General features: G+C 43.5%; 1 protein-coding gene across 4 annotated transcripts in view; it reads left to right on the plus strand.

Moving 5' to 3' along the window:
* Positions 1-21,248, plus strand: part of kank1a (KN motif and ankyrin repeat domains 1a) — a 132,137-nt gene that overhangs the window by 69,389 nt on the left and 41,500 nt on the right. For 3 of the 4 annotated variants that reach the window (XM_060907206.1, XM_060907205.1, XM_060907208.1), the window contains one exon: positions 20,035-20,157. In XM_060907206.1, coding sequence (XP_060763189.1) covers positions 20,121-20,157 — 37 coding nt within the window. In that variant the 5' untranslated portion in view covers positions 20,035-20,120. Of the gene's footprint in view, positions 1-12,127; positions 12,382-20,034; positions 20,158-21,248 lie in introns of those variants that run through there. The other variant, XM_060907207.1, reaches the window with a different exon arrangement.

Here is a 21,248-nt window from a genome sequence, read left to right on the forward strand (position 1 = left end):
GCGCTACACGCCCCATCGTGTTGGTACACTTCCGGTTGTCGTCATGAAGAAGAGCTATTCAAGAGTATAAACAAAGTTATCAGTTCCGTGGTCATGCATTTTAATATATTCAACTCCTTAAGCTGAATGAGCATGAACTCTGTCTCCTCATTGCTCCAGAAGTGCACGTTTCTGCTCGCCATTTTCTCTTCTTCGTTCGTTCGTTCTCCTTGTTCCTCCTGACCTCTTCTGCTGCTTGCTACTGCTACTGTTGTCATGCCGACCGAGGCTGTTGTGTTTCCCGCTTGTGGTCTCGTCACTTCCGGAAGGGGCAGTGCTGAAGTAAGTAGCTCGACTACGTAGCTCGATAGGGTTTACATGCACTAAGTAGCTCGGCTAAAATCGCATAATCTAGGTCACATAGCTTGATTACGAGAAATCTAGTTCAGTTCGATTTCAGCCGAGCTAAGGTGTTTCCATGGCATTTAGAACTTCGATTTCAGTCGAGCTACGGCAGAAATTTGATTTTCTCTGTGCATGTAAACGCACTGACTGTTTGACAGTTCTATCAGGGATAGATTGACCATTTCTGAGAACTAACCAGTGTATAATGGGTCTGATTATTTTTCTTATAAGAAGTTCAATTTATATAGCACCTTTCTCACACCCAAGATTGCTTTACAATTAAAGAAAAAAAAAGCCCACCAAAAGAGGGTCAGGATATAATTCCAGTGGTGTAGCTGCCCACAGTCCCACCAAAAGGCACACGAAGGTATATCTCGCACCACCTGCACAGCTGCCGCGATGTCACCGGGCAACATCGCCCAGAACACCGCGCCATGGATCCACAAAAGAAGCACTGCCGCACAGAGCATTGATATGTCCCAAACTGCCTGCACAGACACCACGACGCCATCGGGCGACATCACTTGGAACACTGCACCAAGCACAGAAGCTCTGCCACACAGAGCGCTGGCCAACCCTAATGTTAAAAAGAGCAACAAGCTCACTGCAGTCCATAATTCTTGATGCTTTTTCTTTTAATTAAGCTGAGAGATTGGCTGCCAAGTCTACTGCACTACTTGTCTTTGGATGCAAGGTGGTCATATTATGGTATTTATATTAAACAGTGCACGTTCTTTAAAAATTATCCAGATATCAGCAACTTGATGTCAAAAAAGCTTGGAAATTGGCGTCTTGTGTGGCGATTGTTCTGCCATTTTGGTCAGCTTTGTTTACGATATTTAGAGGAATTGGTAGGGCTTTTGTTCTGCAGTTGACTGTACATACTGTGCACATCTGCACTGGGGATGTTAACCGAATGGTTGACCGAATCAACGTCAACTGGTTAAATTTTTTTTGGCTGTCGGTTAAAAAAAAAAAATCAATCGTTTTGAAGCTGCCGATTTTGGAGCGGAGAACCTGGAATTCTGTGTTGTAAACGCTTGGGGCATGCCATGCGGTGTAAGGACGACAGCTGACAAATCAGAAACACCCATTCAGTCATGTCCCGCCCTCCCGTAGTCTGGCTAATGCGACTGCAAAGCTCTACGAGCTATTGGTCTGGCCAAGATATTAAGCCCAACCGTTTCCCAGAGCCCGTGGTTGACCCGCCTCCCTGAAATGCCTCAGTTTGCGACTGGTCAAAGCCAGAAAAGGCTGTGACGAAGCTTAAACCAATCACATCACTCTTTCCTCTGACGTATGCAACACGACGGGGCTAACTGGTAGATTAAACTCTTACCGAAGCCGGTCGGGAGCAAGGCGAAAACGTCCTTCCTTTCAATAAATACCTCCAGGGCTGCTCTTTGCTCCGTTTTCAATGAGAACTTGCTCCATGTTCGTAATGTTTCTAGTGAATGAAGCGCTTCCGGCATAGATTCTGTAAACAATCTATGGCTTCCGGTCGCAGTTCTACTACGTCACTGCCTTGAACACGCCTCTACCCAGGGTCGTTGGAGATGCTCAAAGTTGATTGGCTCCCGCTTGGAAGAGCTGTAGATAGCTTGCCTGGCCAGACTAAGCTCGCAACAGGCCCTCGTGTTGCGTCACGCTTAGGATGGGCGAGCCCAGGCTAGCCCTCCCGCCCCAGTTGAAGACAGCCGCCACTCGGCGAAAGAAAAGTGTAGACACAGGCTTTTTAGCTTACAAATTACTATTCTGTTTTTTTTTTTAATTATTATTAGAAGGCACATCGAGTTTAGTCCTGCCTTGGCCAGTGCATTCTGAAAGTATGTTTTGGTGTGTAGCCAACAATGCATGTTATTGCAGATCATATCTCTCCACACAAACTAAAGGCGCAGATGCTGACTTTTGGAGGGAAGAGGAGAGAATGAAATGACAGCGGTGTCTGGAGGGGGAGTGACAAACGCAGTTTTTAAGTCTGTGAGCCAAGTCGGTGACGGCTTCAGAGCAACTTCAATACCATGCAGTAATGGCGTGTTGATATTGGTAATGGCGTTATAACGATTGTAGCTAATTAATTAGATTACCCGGCGTTATAACAGCCTTTATTTTAACGCCGTTATTCCCATCACTGAATGTTCTGTACTTCTTCTAGCACTTGACTTTATTTTCAGCGCCATCATGGCCAACTGAAACTGTCTCTAAGCTGGAGCCATTTGTCCTCCGCTCCGATACAAACCCCTCGACATCAGTGCCGCGTTTGACTAAATGTTTCGCGCTGTAGAAAAGGTAATGTGAGTGGAGGGCAGCGACTGGGACTGAATGTGCGGATGCTCACGGTTAGATTTAGAATAGATTCTAATAATTCCAATTCTAGAATTTTAAACTCATAGGTTAACCGACTTTAACCGGCTAATGAGGCTCAGTGGTCGGTCAAGATTTTTTTTTTTTTAGTTTTCGCCATCCCTATTCTGCACTCTTGGAGGAGAAGCAGGGATGCTGGGTGTGGTTCGTGAACATTTCAAACCAGTATGTTAAAGGAACAGTCCACCGTACTTCCATAATGAAATATGTTCTTTTCTGAATTGAGACGAGCTGATCCGTACCTCTCCGAGCTTTGCGCAACCTCCCAGTCAGTCAGACGCACTGTCACTCCTGTTAGCAATGTAGGAGTGTTACATTCCTGTTAGCATTGGCTCAGCATGGCCAATGGTATTTTTTGGGGCTGTAGTTAGATGCGACCAAACTCTTCCGCATTTTTCCTGTTTACATAGGTTTATATGACCAGTGATATGAAACAAGTTCAGTTACACAAATTGAAACGTGGCAATTTTCTATGCTATGGAAAGTCCGCACTATAATGACAGGCGTACTAACACCTTCTGCGCGCTTCGACAGCGCATTGATACCTTCACTCCTCTTCGGGCACGACCAGGCGGGCGAATGCCCTGGTCCGTCCGCCCTGTCTAAAAAAAAAAATGGTACAACTCGAGCCCCATGGTAAAATTGGGACTTTGTCATTTTTCCGCATGAGGCCCATGGTAAAACCACACTTCCAGGAGGGGCTGCCGTCTGCCTCCCAAGCCAGCCGAGAGCGCTCCTCGTCGGGCACGGCCAGGCGGGCGAATGCCCTGGTCCGTCCGCCCTGTCTAAAAAAAAAAAAAAAAAATGGTACAACTCCGAGTGAAGGTATCAATGCGCTGTCGAAGCGCGCAGAAGGTGTTAGTACGCCTGTCATTATAGTGCGGACTTTCCATAGCATAGAAAATCGCTACGTTTCAATTTGTGTAACTGAACTTGTTTCATATCACTGGTCATATAAACCTATGTAAACAGGAAAAATGCGGAAGAGTTTGGTCGCATCTAACTACAGCCCCAAAAAATACCATTGGCCATGCTGAGCCTAGCTACATTGCTAACAGGAGTAACAGCGCGTCTGACTGACTGGGAGGTCGCGCAAAGCTCGGAGAGGTACGGAGCAGCTCGTCTCAATTCAGAAAATAACATATTTCATTATGAAAGTACGGTGGACTGTTCCTTTAAGTGGTCAGATATGAATCCGATTTCTAAACAAACGGACAACAAAATTGTGAAAAGACAGTGATTTTATAAAAGTCTGGGTTCAACACACTGAGCTACATTTCAGATTACTTAAGAAGGCAAATCACCTAAGTAGAAGGAAGGTGGAAGGTGAAAAAAATACATGAACAAAATTGTGACTGGGTGTTTTAATTGATATCATCATTTGCGTCACATTAACGACATTCATATTAATAGCTCAGGTGGTGTTTGGAATGGCATTGAACAAACTGTTCAACACCCATTTACAAGCAAGAAATAAATTAGGGAGGGTGTCTTGTTGGTTGGTGGAGTTATGTATTAAGCTTCACCCAAAATGCAGAAGCATTTGGCCACTGAGTGAGCGAGCTGTGACGGGTAAAGGGAGGATGGAGATCTCACAAATCTGTCTAAATGTTTGTCCACGAAGATTATGTGAGAGGATTGGATCTGTGGTCGACTGTGTACTCCTGTGTTCAGCATGGCCTGTGGCCTTAAAGTGCATATCCTGGACCAATTTCGTTTTTTTTTTTATATATGAGAGTATGTCCCTGGCGGCACGGTGGTGTAGTGGTTAGCGCTGTCGCCTCACAGCAAGAAGGTCCGGGTTTGAGCCCCGTGGCCGGCAAGGGCCTTTCTGTGCGGAGTTTGCATGTTCTCCCCGTGTCCGCGTGGGTTTCCTCCGGGTGCTCCGGTTTCCCCCACAGTCCAAAGACATGCAGGTTAGGTTAACTGGTGACTCTAAATTGACCGTAGGTGTGAATGTGAGTGTGAATGGTTGTCTGTGTCTATGTGTCTGCCCTGTGATGACCTGGAGACTTGTCCAGGGTGTACCCCGCCTTTCGCCCGTAGTCAGCTGGGATAGGCTCCAGCTTGCCTGCGACCCTGTAGAACAGGATAAAGCGGCTTGAGATGAGATGAGAGTATGTCCCTTTACACACTCATCCAGAAGGGTAATTTTGCACAAGGCCACCTGTCTACAGCAGAAAAAAATAAAATAACAAAACGCGTCTGGAAAAATCCCAAGGGAGTCTGGAGCCAGATTCGTGACGTCATCTGCGAAAGCGCCAGCAGGCTGCGAGAGCTTTGCACGGTTTCAGTGCACAGCCAGTGTAGACCAAGTTTAGCAGCTAGTGAGTTTGCATTGAAATATCTCATCTCATCTCATCTCATTATCTGTAGCCGCTTTATCCTGTTCTACAGGGTTGCAGGCAAGCTGGAGCCTATCCCAGCTGACTACGGGCGAAAGGCGGGGTACACCCTGGACAAGTCGCCAGGTCATCACAGGGCTGACACAGAGACACAGACAACCACGGTCTGAAAGTCCCTCGTCGGCTACGGGGCTTGAACCCAGACCTTCTTGCTGTGAGGCGACAGCGCTAACCACTACACCACCGTGCCGCCCACACACTAAAATAACAGGAATAAAATTGTTTATTTGTTGTAAATGTGAAAAAAATTATCTTTTGGTCCGTGCCACATGACCGCCATCTTTTATACTCACATCTGTCCACACACCTGGTTTCAGGAGAACCTCCAATTATACAGAAAGTTGTGGCGTCTCTATTTTTTTTTTTTTTACAAATACTGATCATTTTGCTGACGGTTTTTTTGGTTATTTTAGAATTAATGTCAATTTCGATAAGCCGATAAGGTTAAAGGCTTTGCCCAAGAGCCATACAGTAGCAGCTTGGTAGTGCTAGGGCTTGAAACCCTGACCCTCTGATCAGTAACCCAGAGACTTAACCAGTTGAGACACCACTGATTTGGCAGAGGACCTCATCTCATCTCATTATCTGTAGCTGCTTTATCCTGTTCTACAGGGTTGCAGGCAAGCTGGAGCCTATCCCAGCTGACTACGGGCGAAAGGCGGGGTACACCCTGGACAAGTCGCCAGGTCATCACAGGGCTGACACATAGACACAGACAACCATTCACACTCACACCTACGGTCAATTTAGAGTCACCAGTTAACCTAACCTGCATGTCTTTGGACTGTGGGGGAAACCGGAGCACCCGGAGGAAACCCACGCGGGCACGGGGAGAACATGCAAACTCCACACAGAAAGGCCCTCGTCGGCCACGGGGCTCGAACCCAGACCTTCTTGCTGTGAGGTGGCAGCGCTAGCCACTACACCACCGTGCCGCCCGCATTGAAATATGGAATTGTATTTATTTGTATGTTTCTTCATTTAGAAGAGTCCTGGCTACTGTAGGAGAAAGATTTCATAAGCTACACACATGGAATCGGCTAAGCAGGGTTGTATTTACATTTAATGTGTTTGACAGGTCCCAAGATCTCAAGCCCTGACACGCATATCCCTTGATACATGTGAAGTGTATTCTCGCCCAGTGCTTTCGTGTTGTTTACTTTTGTGTGTGTCAATAAATAACATTATCCGTGTACCACACAAACACAGGAACACCTAATTTAGAGTATAGTCTCTCTTACCCTGGAAACAGTCAACTTGTGAATCGCCGATTTTCTTGGTCTTTTTCTCGGCTCTGCTTTGGTCCTCGGCTTCCGGGTGCCTCGCACGAAGCGCTTCCATTTCTCTCTCATTGTCCGGTCTTTTGGGAAACGATGAGTACTAATCCCATCAAGATTGGTGTTGCTACACCCTTCTACGATACATCTGTTAACCATTTTAATAATTACGTGATAACGTTGAAGAAATTTGCAGAAAACCACCAGGTCGTTTTCTCATAAACAAACCAGCGCTGATGTAGGATTCAGACGGAGGCATCCCGCACGTGACGTCACGAAAATCAATGTTTCCCGGGAAATCCAAATGCGAATTTTTTTCAGAGGCGGACCAATTCGCCTCAAATGGCTTGATTTCAATTGAATTTTTCTGGTATTGTGCAGGGTAAAAAAAAAAATTATGCAAAATGTGACAGATATTTGACCAAAGTTTAATATATAATAGGAGAATTCCATTGATCTTGCTCCTGAATTTACCCGTGATACGCACTTTAAGGTTGGTCATAAGTAGCAAAAAATAATAATAATGGCCTGTGTACCTAATGGTGTTCATTAGGGCTGTAACGATACACCCAACTCACGATTCGATTCGTATTGCGATTTTTGACCCACGATTCGATACACCCGCGATTTTTTTAAAATGTATTTTTAAAGTAGTAAATTTGACTTATTAACATTTACTTACTTACTTACTTACATTAACTATTTAATAACAAATAATTCAGACCACTGCAGAGAATGAGTAATATGTATGCAAAAATGAACAAATGTATATCCAAAGACTGTTTTATTTCTCAAAATAATACTGTTGAGCCGGAAGCTCTGTTTTTTTCGGTTCTGAAAAAGTCATTTTTCCAAATCGTGTAAATCCGTTAAGATTTTTTTTTGGGGGGGGTGGCTCTCTCACTGTCTCACTCTCATAGGGCCAATGATTTTCTGTGATCGCGGAAAACAGATGGAAATTACGGAATTTTTATGGTGAAACATTGCTCGCGTGTCAAAATGTAACTGCCGCAGAAGGCTTCCGCCCAAGCAGACATGCCTTCAGTGTTGCCAGATATTGCTAACGTTTTCCACCCCAAAATATGTTCAAAACCAGCCAAAAAGCACCTAAACCTGCCCAATCTGGCAACACTGCATGCCTTTCCGGTCAAGTGATTGTGATTGGCTTGTGGCACACCTAGCCAGCCAATGAGCTGCTTGTTTACAGATTCGCTCCCCGCGTCGCAACCAGAATGGCGACCGCTTAAAGGAAATGAATACTCTGCCAGTGGCGAGTGTGAACGTTGCGTGACTCGCAGAAGATTGTCGCAGGTCGGCGAAAAAACGACTTACTAATAGATATAAAAAATAAAAGTAATTTAAGTAAGTTTAAAATGTAATTTAAATAAAAAGTAAAGTATTCATAAATTGAAGTTTGGAAGCACCTCTGTTTTTGGGCTGAGGAGAAGTTTGAAAGGGTGTACCGCGATTCTGCCTTCTTGTATCGCGACACGGATCGTGGCTCTGCGTATCGCGATTTCGATTTCGATACGCATATCGTTACAGCCCTAGTGTTCATACAGCTTTAGTGTTGATATTAGCTTTAATATGAAATCCAGCATGTTCGTTCTTGACAATCTGTCTGAAATTTTGCTTTTACACTGCAAAAAATTGAAAACTGACAGATATTTTACTTGATAAGACATCTTAGAATACGTTGGTTGCAATCTAGAACTAGGTTTAATAATCTCAGAAATGGTGTCTTGTATTCTTCTAATCGGAAATGCTACATCGTTTCAACTGTTCAAGATATTTTCACTTGCTAAGATATCATAAATTTTTTTTGCAGTGTATGTCTAGCTATTTGAAGAGTAACAATATTAGCCTTATGTTTTTAATACTCTTCTCCTCCCTGATCGATCTGAACCAGTACTTTGCATGGACCTGCACGCCTCTGCAGCATTTTGCCTCTGTCTGGGTGGAAGTGTCGGGCCATTCCTTTCAGCCCTTTAGAGACATGGAATGTGTTAGCTGAGCTCACTACTGTGCTTCTTCATTGTGACTGATGACCTCACACCAACAGAACGCGTTCCACTTCTTTTTTCTTTTTTGTTTGTTTCCTTGTTTCACGAGTATAGTATGAGTAAGAGATTTGGAGCAGTATAGGAACGTTGGAAGGATTTTGGTGATCATGACACTTGTATTAACATGGTTTTTTTTTTTTGTTTGTTTGGCTTTCCCCTCCTCCTCCTCCTCCTCCTTCAGTGTTGGATGAGGAATATGGTTGAACATGAATCTTGTCCACTGGTCATAAACTCCAAGATCACTGGCATCACCCATGATACACCCGTCCCTACTCCCACTTTTAAATCTCACTTACTGTTAATGCATCTGTTAACTAAATCAGCCTTTCTCAACCGGGGTGCCGTCTGGCTTCGTCAGGGGTGCTGTCAAAAAATTATATATTCTAACACTGAAATAAATAAAATGAATTAAAATTTCAAAAAACGATAGTTACACCAAGGGCCCGTTTACATGAGGACGCTGTCGGGTAAAAACGACTAAATATTTTATCGGAAGTGCCTTTCGTCTACACGGGGACGGCGTTTTCGAGGCTGAAAAACGGAAAAAATTGAAAACGCCTTCCAGAGTGGATAAGTTAAAGGGGAACAGAGGGCAATATATACAGTAAATATAACAATAAAACACTAGGCTTGGGAAGATTCACCGATGCACATCGGAAAATCGATACGACCTGTTAAGATGCAGTTGCATCGATTTGCAAACGTCGCATCGGAAAAAACCGCACATAAACTCGAGATGCATCGTATCTAAACTGTCTGCATCGATATAAACCGATTAATATCTTAATTTAATACATATAATGAATAAATTATAACATAACAGTTTAGAAAAGGGTCTGGTATTTCTGGGTTTCATCTCTCTATCTCTCTCCTACTCAAGTCTCGGCTCAAGTCTCGCGCAAATAGGCGGGTCCAACCTAGCTTTCGAATAGGATAGAGGCGGAAAGTCAGCCAGATAGCGGTTAACATGGAGGAAGACAAAACAGACATTGTTCATTCGGTGGTGGGTTTCAAGTCTAACGTATGGAAAGATTTCGGGTTCTACAAGCGAGGGGGAGAGCTGGACAAGACAACGGCCATATGTAAACTCTGCCGTTCCAGAGAGACCTGTAAGCACTTTATGTTGTACTTCCTGTTTCAAAATAAAAGGCACAGCTTTAATGCTTCAAGTGCCATAACTTGAACTACTCTGTATTCCATGGTGCACTTTTCTTCTGCATTGCATCGTATCGAATCGCATCGTATCGCACTGGACCGCATTGTATTAGAATTAAATCGTACTGTATCGCACCGTATCGCAGCATGCGGGAGAATCGTATCGCATCTTAGCACTGGCAATTTCATTAATCTTGAATGTATCGAATCGTTGGCAGTGTATCGAGATGCGTATCGTATCGCTTTGATTATGAAGATTCCCATCCCTATAAAACACACATTAACGAACCTTATTCAAGACTTACAAAAGTTTTTTGTTCTAAGGTTGGAAAGTTATAGTGTTTTGAAAGTAGCTCGAGCAAACTATTTCCGCAGTTTGAACAGCCCGCCATGATATTAATTTTATCCAATCAGAATGCACGTTCATTTTCTCTGCGTAACACTCATGACGTATGTATGTGCCCAGTTGTGTTGGCTCATTGAGGTTGGGAATAGCACGTGTGAAATACCTGTTTCTGCCTCTTGCGACGATTTCGCAAGTCCACGGGTGGTGCCAATCTCATTGCAGCAAATAAATTCTGCTGGACTCGTGAGCAACTCCACGTTACATTTTCCGCACGAGCGCCACGCCTTGTCACCTGCACGCAGACGCTCTGCCCCACGCTCGCCATGCCCATGGTCAGCATCAGTCTCATCCTCGCCGTCATCCAAGCTTTCTTCTCTTATTTCATCACCGGAGTCGAGAGTACCTCTCCTAGGTTCAAACTGGTACCCTTCTAAGCCATAGCCTGCTTGCAGTGTGTCTTGCGGGATCTCTTTGTATGATTCGACAGAGCTGTCGCTTTCACTTGATGCGCCCGACGCCATGATTGCACGCTTATCTCCTCTATTTCGGAGAGTTCCGCTAGTGCAGTGGGTAGCGCTGACGTCACGGTCTTTTAAAAATGGCGACTCTTGTGCGGTTTAGCGTATAAAGTATTATATTTACAATTACCAAGATATTTCGTTGTTTTCTAGTATATAAATTTGATAGAATACTTAAGAATACGTTACTTTGTCACATCAGCAACTGTATATATTATATTTGGTACCCCTTTAAAAACAGCCCCCGTTGCTTATCCGTCTAAACTACCCAATACGCGAAACTCTGCTCGGATCTGCTCACGTCGGGTACGCGTTTATGTCATAGTAAGAGCATGTGTGGCAGCGGGGGCGTGGTCAAGCGCTGGTCTGTGACAGGAGGGTGGAGTCAGGGAAGGTAAGTGGCAGAATCACTACACCTGATGTCAATTAACCTGTGTTTGTGTGTCTTCCCAGTGACCGCGCCCTATTTAAAGAGGGAGAGCAGAGAAGCTCATCCCCAAGCTAGACGCCGGTTGCGTGTGTGTCTGTTGGTTTAAAAATATTGTTAGACTGAAAAGTGTGGCAATAAAGCCTATTTGTAAACTTGATCTCTGTCCTGCTGTCCTGTGTGCTCCACCCACTCATATAGAACGGCTACAGCATGTCTGATTACATCGATCCAACGGACCTTCAAGCTGCTCTGGCAACCTCACGAGTAGCCATAGCCAGAGTAGTCAAAGTTTTCGCGGCGCAGATGTGCAGATCAGACAAGACGGAAGACGTTGCGCATGCGTGCAGACATAGCGGAGGTCTTTCACAGCACCACTAAGCCGCCTGGCATGCACATCCAATTGAATTCCACACATTTATGCGTCACCGTATAGACGCAGATTTCCTCCTTGAAAACGGTCGTGTAGACGCGGAAAAAAGTGAGAACGAAAACGGACTTTTGCGTTTTTGTTTCAGACCGTCCCCGTGTAAAGTGGGCCTAATGCACATCATCGCCGCCGCATGCATCATCAAAATTTGTCTCACGGCCCCCTTTCCCATGTCACGACGTCACTGCCGGGGTCAGCGTATGGTCAGCATGACTGCGTAATAATTAGCCTGCAGGTTTTTTTTTTCTTTTTTCCATTGCTACGCAAAGTATTATGAGGGTGTTGCGTGTCATGAAGAGTAAAGAACAAGCATGGATCGTTTTTTTAAAAGAAAGGCTCCAGAATCAGATAACGTTGACTCTGAATCTGAGCTAACTTCATCATCCAGTGGCAGCTCTTTAGCGAAGGTAGGGGACGCTAGAAGCAAGACAGAAAAAAAGACAGTACGATGATGGTGATGATTACTTGAAATACGGTTTCATCTGTACCGGGGGATGCAGTGTAGTTTTTGAGTATATTTTATATGGGGGTGCCTTGAGAATTTGCATACTTCTGAAGGGTGCCGTGACTGAGAAACGGTTGAGAAACGCTGAACTAAATGACTCACCCTGTAATCAGGTAAGGACATAACTGACATTTTAGACATTTGTGGGTTGGGTGTCGGACAAATAGGTGTGTCCTGCAAATTTACAGATTCGCGCATCTTAACGCTCACTAATTTACTAAGAAGCTTTAGTGCCGTAACAGTTTTCAGACACGTCTCGATGTTGGTTTTGGCACTCGGCTAGTCCTTCTACCTGTGGGTCTTTTACAGGGTGCAGTCTGTTCAGTCAGGATATGTCATTTCCTGATATAGGACCTAGATCATTTCACTGTCATCTCAGCAACTCGGCTAATTCTGGCTGCAACATATTAGACACCGTTCTAAGCGCGTCGTTGCAGGACTATGATCGGAGTAGTGTCTGCACCGAACCGTTGCAGAAGTAGAGGGATTTTAGGATGAAGGAGGATGGTAGGTCTATGTTGCTCTGTATTTAGAGTATGTCTCATATTGACAACCTTGATGCAATTTCTGTTGTTCTGGGTTATTTTTTTAATTATTATTTTAGTAAATTTAAACATACACAGCATTTAGTTTTCAAATGGAGTTGAAGTTTAAACATAGAGTAAAGTGTTAGAAATTGTAATAATAATAATAATCTCCACTGAAAGGCCGAACTTTATAAATACTGCTTAAAAGTCGGAGTTATTCTGGATCCAGTTTCATTGTCTTACATATTTAAAGCATGGCAAGGCTTATGCTTCATAATTAATGATAGAATTAAATAGAAGTTGTGGACTTAAACCCGTGCATATGAGCGTTAAATGTTGTGTCCTCACCTAGTTCAAATCTGCCCCTGATATTATGAGGTTCCTTATAATATAAAGACATTTTTGCACGCGTGCTTATTTTGTGGCCACTCTTGCAAACCGATATGGATTGTAATATCTTTCATTGTGGCATCTTTTTTTTTTTTTTTATCTAGCTTTAATCTAAAATTATGTATTTATTAAGACTTATTTGATTTGCATATTATGCTGCTGTTCTGTGAATTATAGTTAGTTTTTTGTTTCTTTTTTATCAGACATCTAGTTTTTGGGTTTGTTTACCTGACATGTTTCGACGTACGACTGTCGTCTTCCTCAGAGTGTCACCGGATGTTATTGGTGACGCATCTTTTATCAGCTGATGATTCCGAAGGCGTGGCCTTCCTGTCTGGATTGACAGGTCGGTCACGCCTTCTACTGTCAGTTCGTCCCCTGCAAGATGGCACTCCAGGTATGGGAGAGCATGTATGCTCCCTCATCTCGGTTGATGGTCCTCGGGCTTCGCTTACGGATCTCTATGGCCTCCCTGATCCAGCGCTGATGTTTATTATCTTCTGTGCGGATGACTCTGGCATTCCCCCAGTCCATAATATGATTTTCCCTTTTGCAATGATCTGTTATGGCTGACTTATAATTTTCCTGTTGTGCCTTTTCTTTTATTGTTCGGGTTTGTCTTGTAGCTGTCTCCTTTTCGCACTCTTTCTTATGTTCATTTTTTCTTGTGTTGAAACTCCTTCCTGTCTCCCCAATGTAAGTTTTATTGCATAATTGACATGGAATCTCATATATGGTGTTGCATCTGTTGTCCGGATGTATTCTGTCTTTGGGATGAACCAGGATCTGACGGAGTGTTGTGTATGGTTTGACAGGTGTGTTAATGTAGACGACAGTCGTACGTCGAAACATGTCAGGTAAACAAACCCAAAAACTAGATGTCTGATAAAAAAGAAACAAAAAACTAACTATATTTAATATAAGACATAATGAACGTAATCGAAAGATGTTCTGTGAATTTCCGAAAAGTTTTAAAATAAGGTCGAATTACTTGTATTGTACACCCTAAAAGAAGATGAACATGCAATAAGCTTCTCCGTGCTTTAATACGTGTCTGTTTTCCTGAAGTGAATCTTGTAATCAGGTTTAAGCAGCACCGTTATGATTGCTGTAATGTTAATGCTGTTCCGGGGTATGTCATTTCTGCACTGGTAATTTTGCTGGGAAAGGAAGTAGCATTTTCGTGCTATTCGCCCTTCTTTGGCCAGTGTGTGGCCGGATATTATTGAGTCAGAGAGTACGAGACCTGAGGGAGTTTTGGCAGGCTTTCACTTCAAATAGCACAGAGTTTTGTTCATTGCACAGCTGTCTGGCCATGCTGCTCCTTGTTGTTTTATTGTTGGGTGCTTAAATGAAGCCTGGAGTTTGAGTGTGTGTTTTGGGATGAGTGCTCAAGTTGTTGAGAAAGTGTGACCTGAAACTGCTCAAGCAAATGAACAATGGTGCAGTCCATGTTTGACAGACGATGCTCTTTCTCTGGTCTACAGCTTTTGTGCATTTCCTTTGGCTTTATGGAGCACTTGCATGTGACGTCACAGCCGATCCAGATTGTGACAGACGCCATCTTGTCGGTCAAACGCCATATTCCGCCTTCTACTTCTGGTTCTACTTCTGCTTTTACTTCTACCTTTTCTTCTGGAAAACCCTACTATATACAATTCTACTACAACGGCTGCGGCTACAGGCTCTCCCTACCTGTGCACGTTTTTTATGTTTTTTGTGTGTATTTTTGCATGTTGTTCGTCTGTACCGGACTTCAATATCCACTACAACCGTATGGACTTACTGGACATTGGTTTCCAGCAGAAAATGACGGTTTGTAGCGATTTCCATCGCATGCACAACATTCCGGACGAGATAGCGAGACCAGCGGGGTCTCCGTGGATTGTTATCGGAAGCAAAGCGAAGGAGGCGGCGCCGGGAGCGGAAGCAAAAGCGAGGCTGTAGAGCTGGCCTGTTGACTAAGCTCAGAAAACAGCCACTCAAACCTCCACTGCTAAGCCTCTACCTCTCCAACGCCAGATCCATGTAAACAAGACGGACAATTTGGAATTACAGCTGGAATTACCTTATTCTATTCTATAATCGGCTGGTCAGTGCTATACTCAATACTTAAGTGACTTACCCATCCAATGAGGATTATTTTCTTGTTTACAAGATGCCACATCTGAGTCGCTGACAAATCCTGAATTTCTGTCGAGATAACTGTCCAGAGATTTATAGGCACGCAGTGCTTCACCACTGAACATCGAGGGAAAGTTAATGAGGTAATTATACACGTCCGGGTATTCCGCTGGCAGTTCAAAATCCGGTCATGAAAATTCCGTCCGGTAAGCCATAAGGGTCACTAATCTGTAGATCATTTATTTTAGACATATATCTAGTTATCTGTTCATTAGAAAAATGAGCCGTGTAGTCCGTCGGTTGAAATTGATCCATTCTGTACACGAGTGCAGCAGTATTCAGCTGTGTTTTTGACCGACAAGATGGGGGTTGTGTACTTTCCGGTCACGTGACTGCAAGATCTCTATAGACATGGATGCAAACGGCGCGCCTTTTGGCGGATGCCACCTTTTTCACTGCTGTCTGCGGGACTTGTGTGAATCGTGCAGATCCGATGAGGTTGTTTTTTTTTTGGGGGGGGGGGGGGGGCATTGGAGTGTCTGATTGATTATAATTTCATCAAAGTAAAATCTGTATTAAAATTATTAAATAAGCAAATGCCGTTTCAGTCCATGAAACATAGGAAGTATAAGTATGAGAAGAAAACAGTAAATCAGAAAGCTGCGCACGTAAAGCCAATTACGTAACTTGCGTAACTTGCGTTGGACTGATGGAAATCCTTGCGCGTGCAGTGAAGTGCAGCCAGCAGCAGATAATGGCGCGCAGCCAATTGGCTTTACGTGCGCAGCTTTCTGATTTACTGTTTTCTTCTCATACTTGTACTTCCTATGTTTCATGGACTGTAACGGCATTTGCTTATTTATTAATTTTAATACAGAATTTACTTTGATGAAATTATAATCAGGCACTCCAAACCCCCCCCCCCCCCCCCCCCCCCAAAAAAAAAAAAAAAAAACCTCATCGGATCTGCACGATTCACACAAGTCCCCCAGACAGCCGTGAAAAAGGCGCCATCCGCCAAAAGGCGCGCCGTTTGCATCCATGATAGAACAGTGTAGGGTGACGTGATATTGTACTATAGGAAGACATTTTGGGATTCAATCTTGTTTCATTTCAGAATCATTTGAGTAAATATTTAAACATGCCTATCACTAGCCACCACCTGATAACCTTCAGAGAAACTCAACATTTGGTGTTGTATGATGATAAAATAATACTCGGTCAGGTTAGGGATGATCCTGGGTTCACACTCTTTACTGAGTTGTGCTATAAATTGGTTCTGCTTTGGTAGTTTCCTTTATTTTCTATTTGTTGTAGAAAGTACTATTTTTGATGTGTTTTTGGCACTGGTTATAAAGATTAGCATCTCGCATTTTTAACATTGTTCTGATCTGCTCTTCTGGGAACTGCACCACAGCCTTTTTTTTTTTCTCCGCCCAGGAATTTCTAAGGTATGCTGTAAACTCTGGCAGAGAGACACAGACATGAGGAGATGAAGTTGAGCCTAACATGAGTGATAACATCGGAGTGCTCAGTAGTGACCACCATCCTGGACACTTTCCCACCATGGACTTTAGCACTTGAATTGACGATCGCATGTCGTATGATTAGTGCTGCACGGTCAAAGATTCTCACTCTGGCCCCTGATTGGTGGGATTCATATCTGCCTCCTTCCCTATTTATTTTCACAAGAGAGATAAACTAGCTGTTGAGCTGGCTTAAGATGAGAAGCTAACTCGTCCCAGTCTATATTTGACCTTATTACTTTTCAAGTTTACTCAGGTTTATTTCGAGTCGCTCTGAGGTGCCACTCTGGAAATGGAGCCCTGTTTGTTGTCAGCACTTAAAAAGCAATGAAGAGCTCGGCTGTGCTTGGATATAAGGGCCTTATATGTGGAGTTTGTATTGACCTACAGTGGTGCTTGAAAGTTTGTGAACCCTTTAGAATTTTCTATATTTCTGCATAAATATGACCCAAAACGTCATCAGATTTTCACACAAGTCCTAAAAGTAGATAAAGAGAACCCAGTTAAACAAATGAGACAAAAAATATTATACTTGGTCATTTATTTATTGAGGAAAATGATCCAGTATTACATATATCTGTGAGTGGCAAAAGTATGTGAACCTTTGCTTTCAGTATCTGGTGTGACCCCGTTGTGCAGCAATAACTGCAACTAAACGCTTCCGGTAACCGTTGATCAGTCCTGCACACCGGCTTGGAGGAATTTTAGCCCATTTCTCTATACAGAACAGCTTCAACTCTGGGATGTTGATGGGTTTCCTCACATGAACTGCTCGCTTCAGGTCCTTCCACAACATTTTGATTGGATTAAGGTCAGGACTTTGACTTGGCCATTCCAAAACATTAACTTTATTCTTCTTTAACCATTCTTTGGTAGAACGACGTGTGTGCTTAGGGTCGTTGTCTTGCTGCATGACCCACCTTCTCTTGAGATTCATTTCATGGACAGCTGTCCTGACATTTTCCTTTAGAATTTGCTGGTATAATTCAGAATTCATTGTTCCATCAATGATGGCAAGCCATCCTGGCCCAGATGCAGCAAAGCAGGCCCAAACCATGATGCTACCACCATTATGTTTCACAGATGGGATAAGGTTCTTATGCTGGAATGCAGTGTTTTCCTTTCTCCAAACATAATGCTTCTCATTTAAACCAAAAAGTTCTATTTTGGTCTCATCCGTCCACAAAACATTTTTCCAATAGCCTTCTGGCTTGTCCACATGATCTTTAGCAAACTGCAGATGTACAGCAATGTTCTTTTTGGAGAGCAGTGGCTTTCTCCTTGCAACCCTGCCATGCACACCATTGTTGTTCAGTGTTCTCCTGATGGTGGAGTCATGAACATTAACATTTAGCCAATGTGAGAGAGGCCTTCGGTTGCTTAGAAGTTACCCTGGGGTCCTTTGTGACCTCACTGACTATTACACGCCTTGCTCTTGGAGTGATCTTTGTTGGTCGACCACTCCTGGGGAGGGTAACAATGGTCTTGAATTTCCTCCATTTGTACACAATTTGTCTGACTGTGGATTGGTGGAGTCCAAACTCTTTAGAGATGGTTTTGTAACCTTTTCCAGCCTGATGAGCATCAACAGCGCTTTTTCTGAGGTCCTCAGAAATCTCCTTTGTTCGTGCCATGATACACTTCTACAAATGTCTGTTGTGAAGATCAGACTTTGATAGATCCCTGTTCTTTAAATAAAACAGGGTGCCCACTCACACCTGATTGTCATCCCATTGATTGAAAACACCTGACTCTAATTTCACCTTCAAATTAACTGCTAATCCTAGAGGTTCACATACTTTTGCCACTCACAGATATGTAATATTGGATCATTTTCCTCAATAAATAAATGAGCAAGTATAATATTTTTGTCTCATTTGTTTAACTGGGTTCTCTTTATCTACTTTTAGGACTTGTGTGAAAATCTGATGATGTTTTAGGTCATATTTATGCAGAAATATAGAAAATTCTAAAGGGTTCACAAACTTTCAAGCACCACTGTGTTTTTTTTTTTTTTTTTTTTTTTTTTTTTTGTGTGTGTGTGTAAGTAAATTGCGTTGTGCCATTTACATAAGCAAAAAAATAAAAGCAGTGTTGAGCTGGTGCTGAGTGAAATTGCTTGTGTGCTGCATTGAAGCGGAATGATGAGCTGTGTATCCTTCATTCATAATTTCCTCTTTCCCTTGAAATTCAAAGGTCTCAAAAACAAAGGTTTGGATTTCACAGAAAGCATTCTCTTAAGGCTTTGTAACTATCTATCTCGCGCTTAGTTTTTTTGTTTTGTTTTTTTGGTCGTTGGTTAGCTAGTTTGTAGCCTTTAATCTCATCTCATCTCTAGCCGCTTTATCCTGTTCTACAGGGTTGCAGGCAAGCTGGAGCCTATCCCAGCTGACTATGGGCGAAAGGCGGGGTACACCCTGGACAAGTCGCCAGGTCATCACAGGGCTGACACATAGACACAGACAACCATTCACACTCACATTCACAACTACGGTCAATTTAGAGTCACCAGTTAACCTAACCTGCATGTCTTTGGACTGTGGGGGAAACCGGAGCACCCGGAGGAAACCCACGCGGACACGGGGAGAACATGCAAACTCCGCACAGAAAGGCCCTCGCCGGCCACGGGGCTCGAACCTGGACCTTCTCGCTGTGAGGTGACAGCGCTAACCACTACACCACCGTGCCGCCTATCCTTTAATACCTTTTTAAAATGGATACACAAATAGCTATCAAGATTCATGAAGACATCATTCTGTCATAATACTAAGATATAGGCATTAGGGATGTGGTTAAAGCTTGGGTTTGTATAAAAATAGCAATAACAGATGTAATAACTAGATAGAACTCGACGCCAACAGCATCGACGGGGAGGCCTCCGCCTGGTAGACTACACGCTTTATTAAGTTGTGATTTGGGGATGGACATTTGACCTCACAGTAATCTTGACCTGGTGAAATTACTTGTATCAGCCTTGGAGACACTATGCTCACAAGGTTTTCGGACAGACATTTGACCTCACACTGACCTTGACCTTAGACCTTTTGATCTCAAAATCTAATCGGTTTATCTTTGTCCCCAAATGCACAAATGGTGGAAGTTTGGTGAAATTCCTTTCATCTGCCTTTGAGATCGCGTTCACAAGGTTTCGGGACGGACGCACGGACAGACGGACAACCCGAAAACATAATGCCTCCTGCACCTTACGGTGGCGGAGGCATAAAAATAAGAAAAGCAATGCTCCCTTGTATTAACACAACAAAGGTTACCCACAATCTTGCATATGCACTGCCAGCATTGCTCATAATTCTAAGCTGGATCAGCCTGATCTCAGGGGAAAAATTGTCCAAATTTGTTGTCAGAAAGATACAAATGCTAACCTTGTCACTACCTTTGACCAACATCTGAATTGTGCACCTTTTTACTAATTTCTAAGTGTAACCAGACTGACATTAAACTTAAGCAATGTGAAGCACTGGCACTAATTTTTGTATAAGTGTGTATACCGTAAGCTTTTCTGACTTTGCCCTTGCCCGCAGATGGTGTGCATTGCATGATGATTTACATTGATGTTGTGTGTTTCCTGTCGTCAGGTTGCATGGTAAGCTGGATTTGATGCATGGCATTTGCATGACCCCATTCCGCACCTGTGTGGGGTTGAGAGTGACTGGCTGTAGCCATGGCCCAAGCCACGCACCTTAATGGCAGCCCTGCAGGTAAGATTGCTTCCTCATGAATTGTAGATTATAGAATTCATAATTTTTATTGCCCTGAGAGCTATACGAAAGTGTAGTGTCCTCTCCTCTAGCACATCCCACCACTGTGGGTCATAACATGCCCCTTTTCCACCAAAGCAGTCCCAGGGCTGGTTCGGTGCCAGTGCTTAGTTTGGAACCGGGTTTTCTGTTTCCACTGACAAAGAACTGGCTCTGGGGCCAGAAAAACCGGCTCCAGGCTAGCACCAACTCTCTGCTGGGCCAGAGGAAAGAACCGCTTACGTCAGCAGGGTGGCGGAGTTGTTAAGACCAACAACAATAACAAGACCGCGAAAGATCGCCATTTTTAAGCGACGAGAAGCAGCAGCTGTACAAACGCGAAGTCATCCATTATTATTATTATTGTTGCTGCTGCTGCTGTTGCTTCCGTGTTGTTTTTGCTTCAATATTCACGCCAAGGTTTATGCAAACGTAGCGACGTAACTGACGTATACAGCGACGTAATGACGTAGCTCCGCGAGCTATGGAAAAGCAAACTGGTTCTCAGCTGGCTCGCAAGTTGAATGAGTTGTGAACCAGCACCAGCACTGGCTCCGAATCAGCCCTGGAACTGATTTGGTGGAAAAGGGGTAACAGTGTTCTTTATTTTTGACCCATTACGTAGTCCAAAATTTTTAAATGACTGGGACAGCGTAAAGAGTTGTCTGGGTTTTTTTTTTTTTCTCCTCGTTTTCTGTCAAATTTGGTGATTTGCTAACTAGCTCCCCTATCACACAGCTACAGTGGCATGCAAAAGTTTGGGCACCCTTGCTGAAAATGTCTGTTACTGTGAATAGTTAAGTGAGCAGAAGATGAACTGATCACCAAAAGGCATAAAGGTAAAGACGAGACATTTCTTTAATGTTTTCTGTAAGATTACATGTTTATTTCCATCATTTACAGGCATAAAATACCAAAAAATGAAAATGACCTGAAGCAAAAGTTTGGGCACCTGACATGGTTAGTACCTAGTAACACCCCCTTTGGCAAGTATCACAGCTTGTAAACACTTTCTGTAGCCAGCTAATAATCTTTCAGTTCTTACCTGGGGC

The sequence above is a fragment of the Neoarius graeffei genome, chromosome 24 (assembly GCF_027579695.1).
Source record: "Neoarius graeffei isolate fNeoGra1 chromosome 24, fNeoGra1.pri, whole genome shotgun sequence".
In the NCBI taxonomy this organism is placed as follows: domain Eukaryota; kingdom Metazoa; phylum Chordata; class Actinopteri; order Siluriformes; family Ariidae; genus Neoarius; species Neoarius graeffei.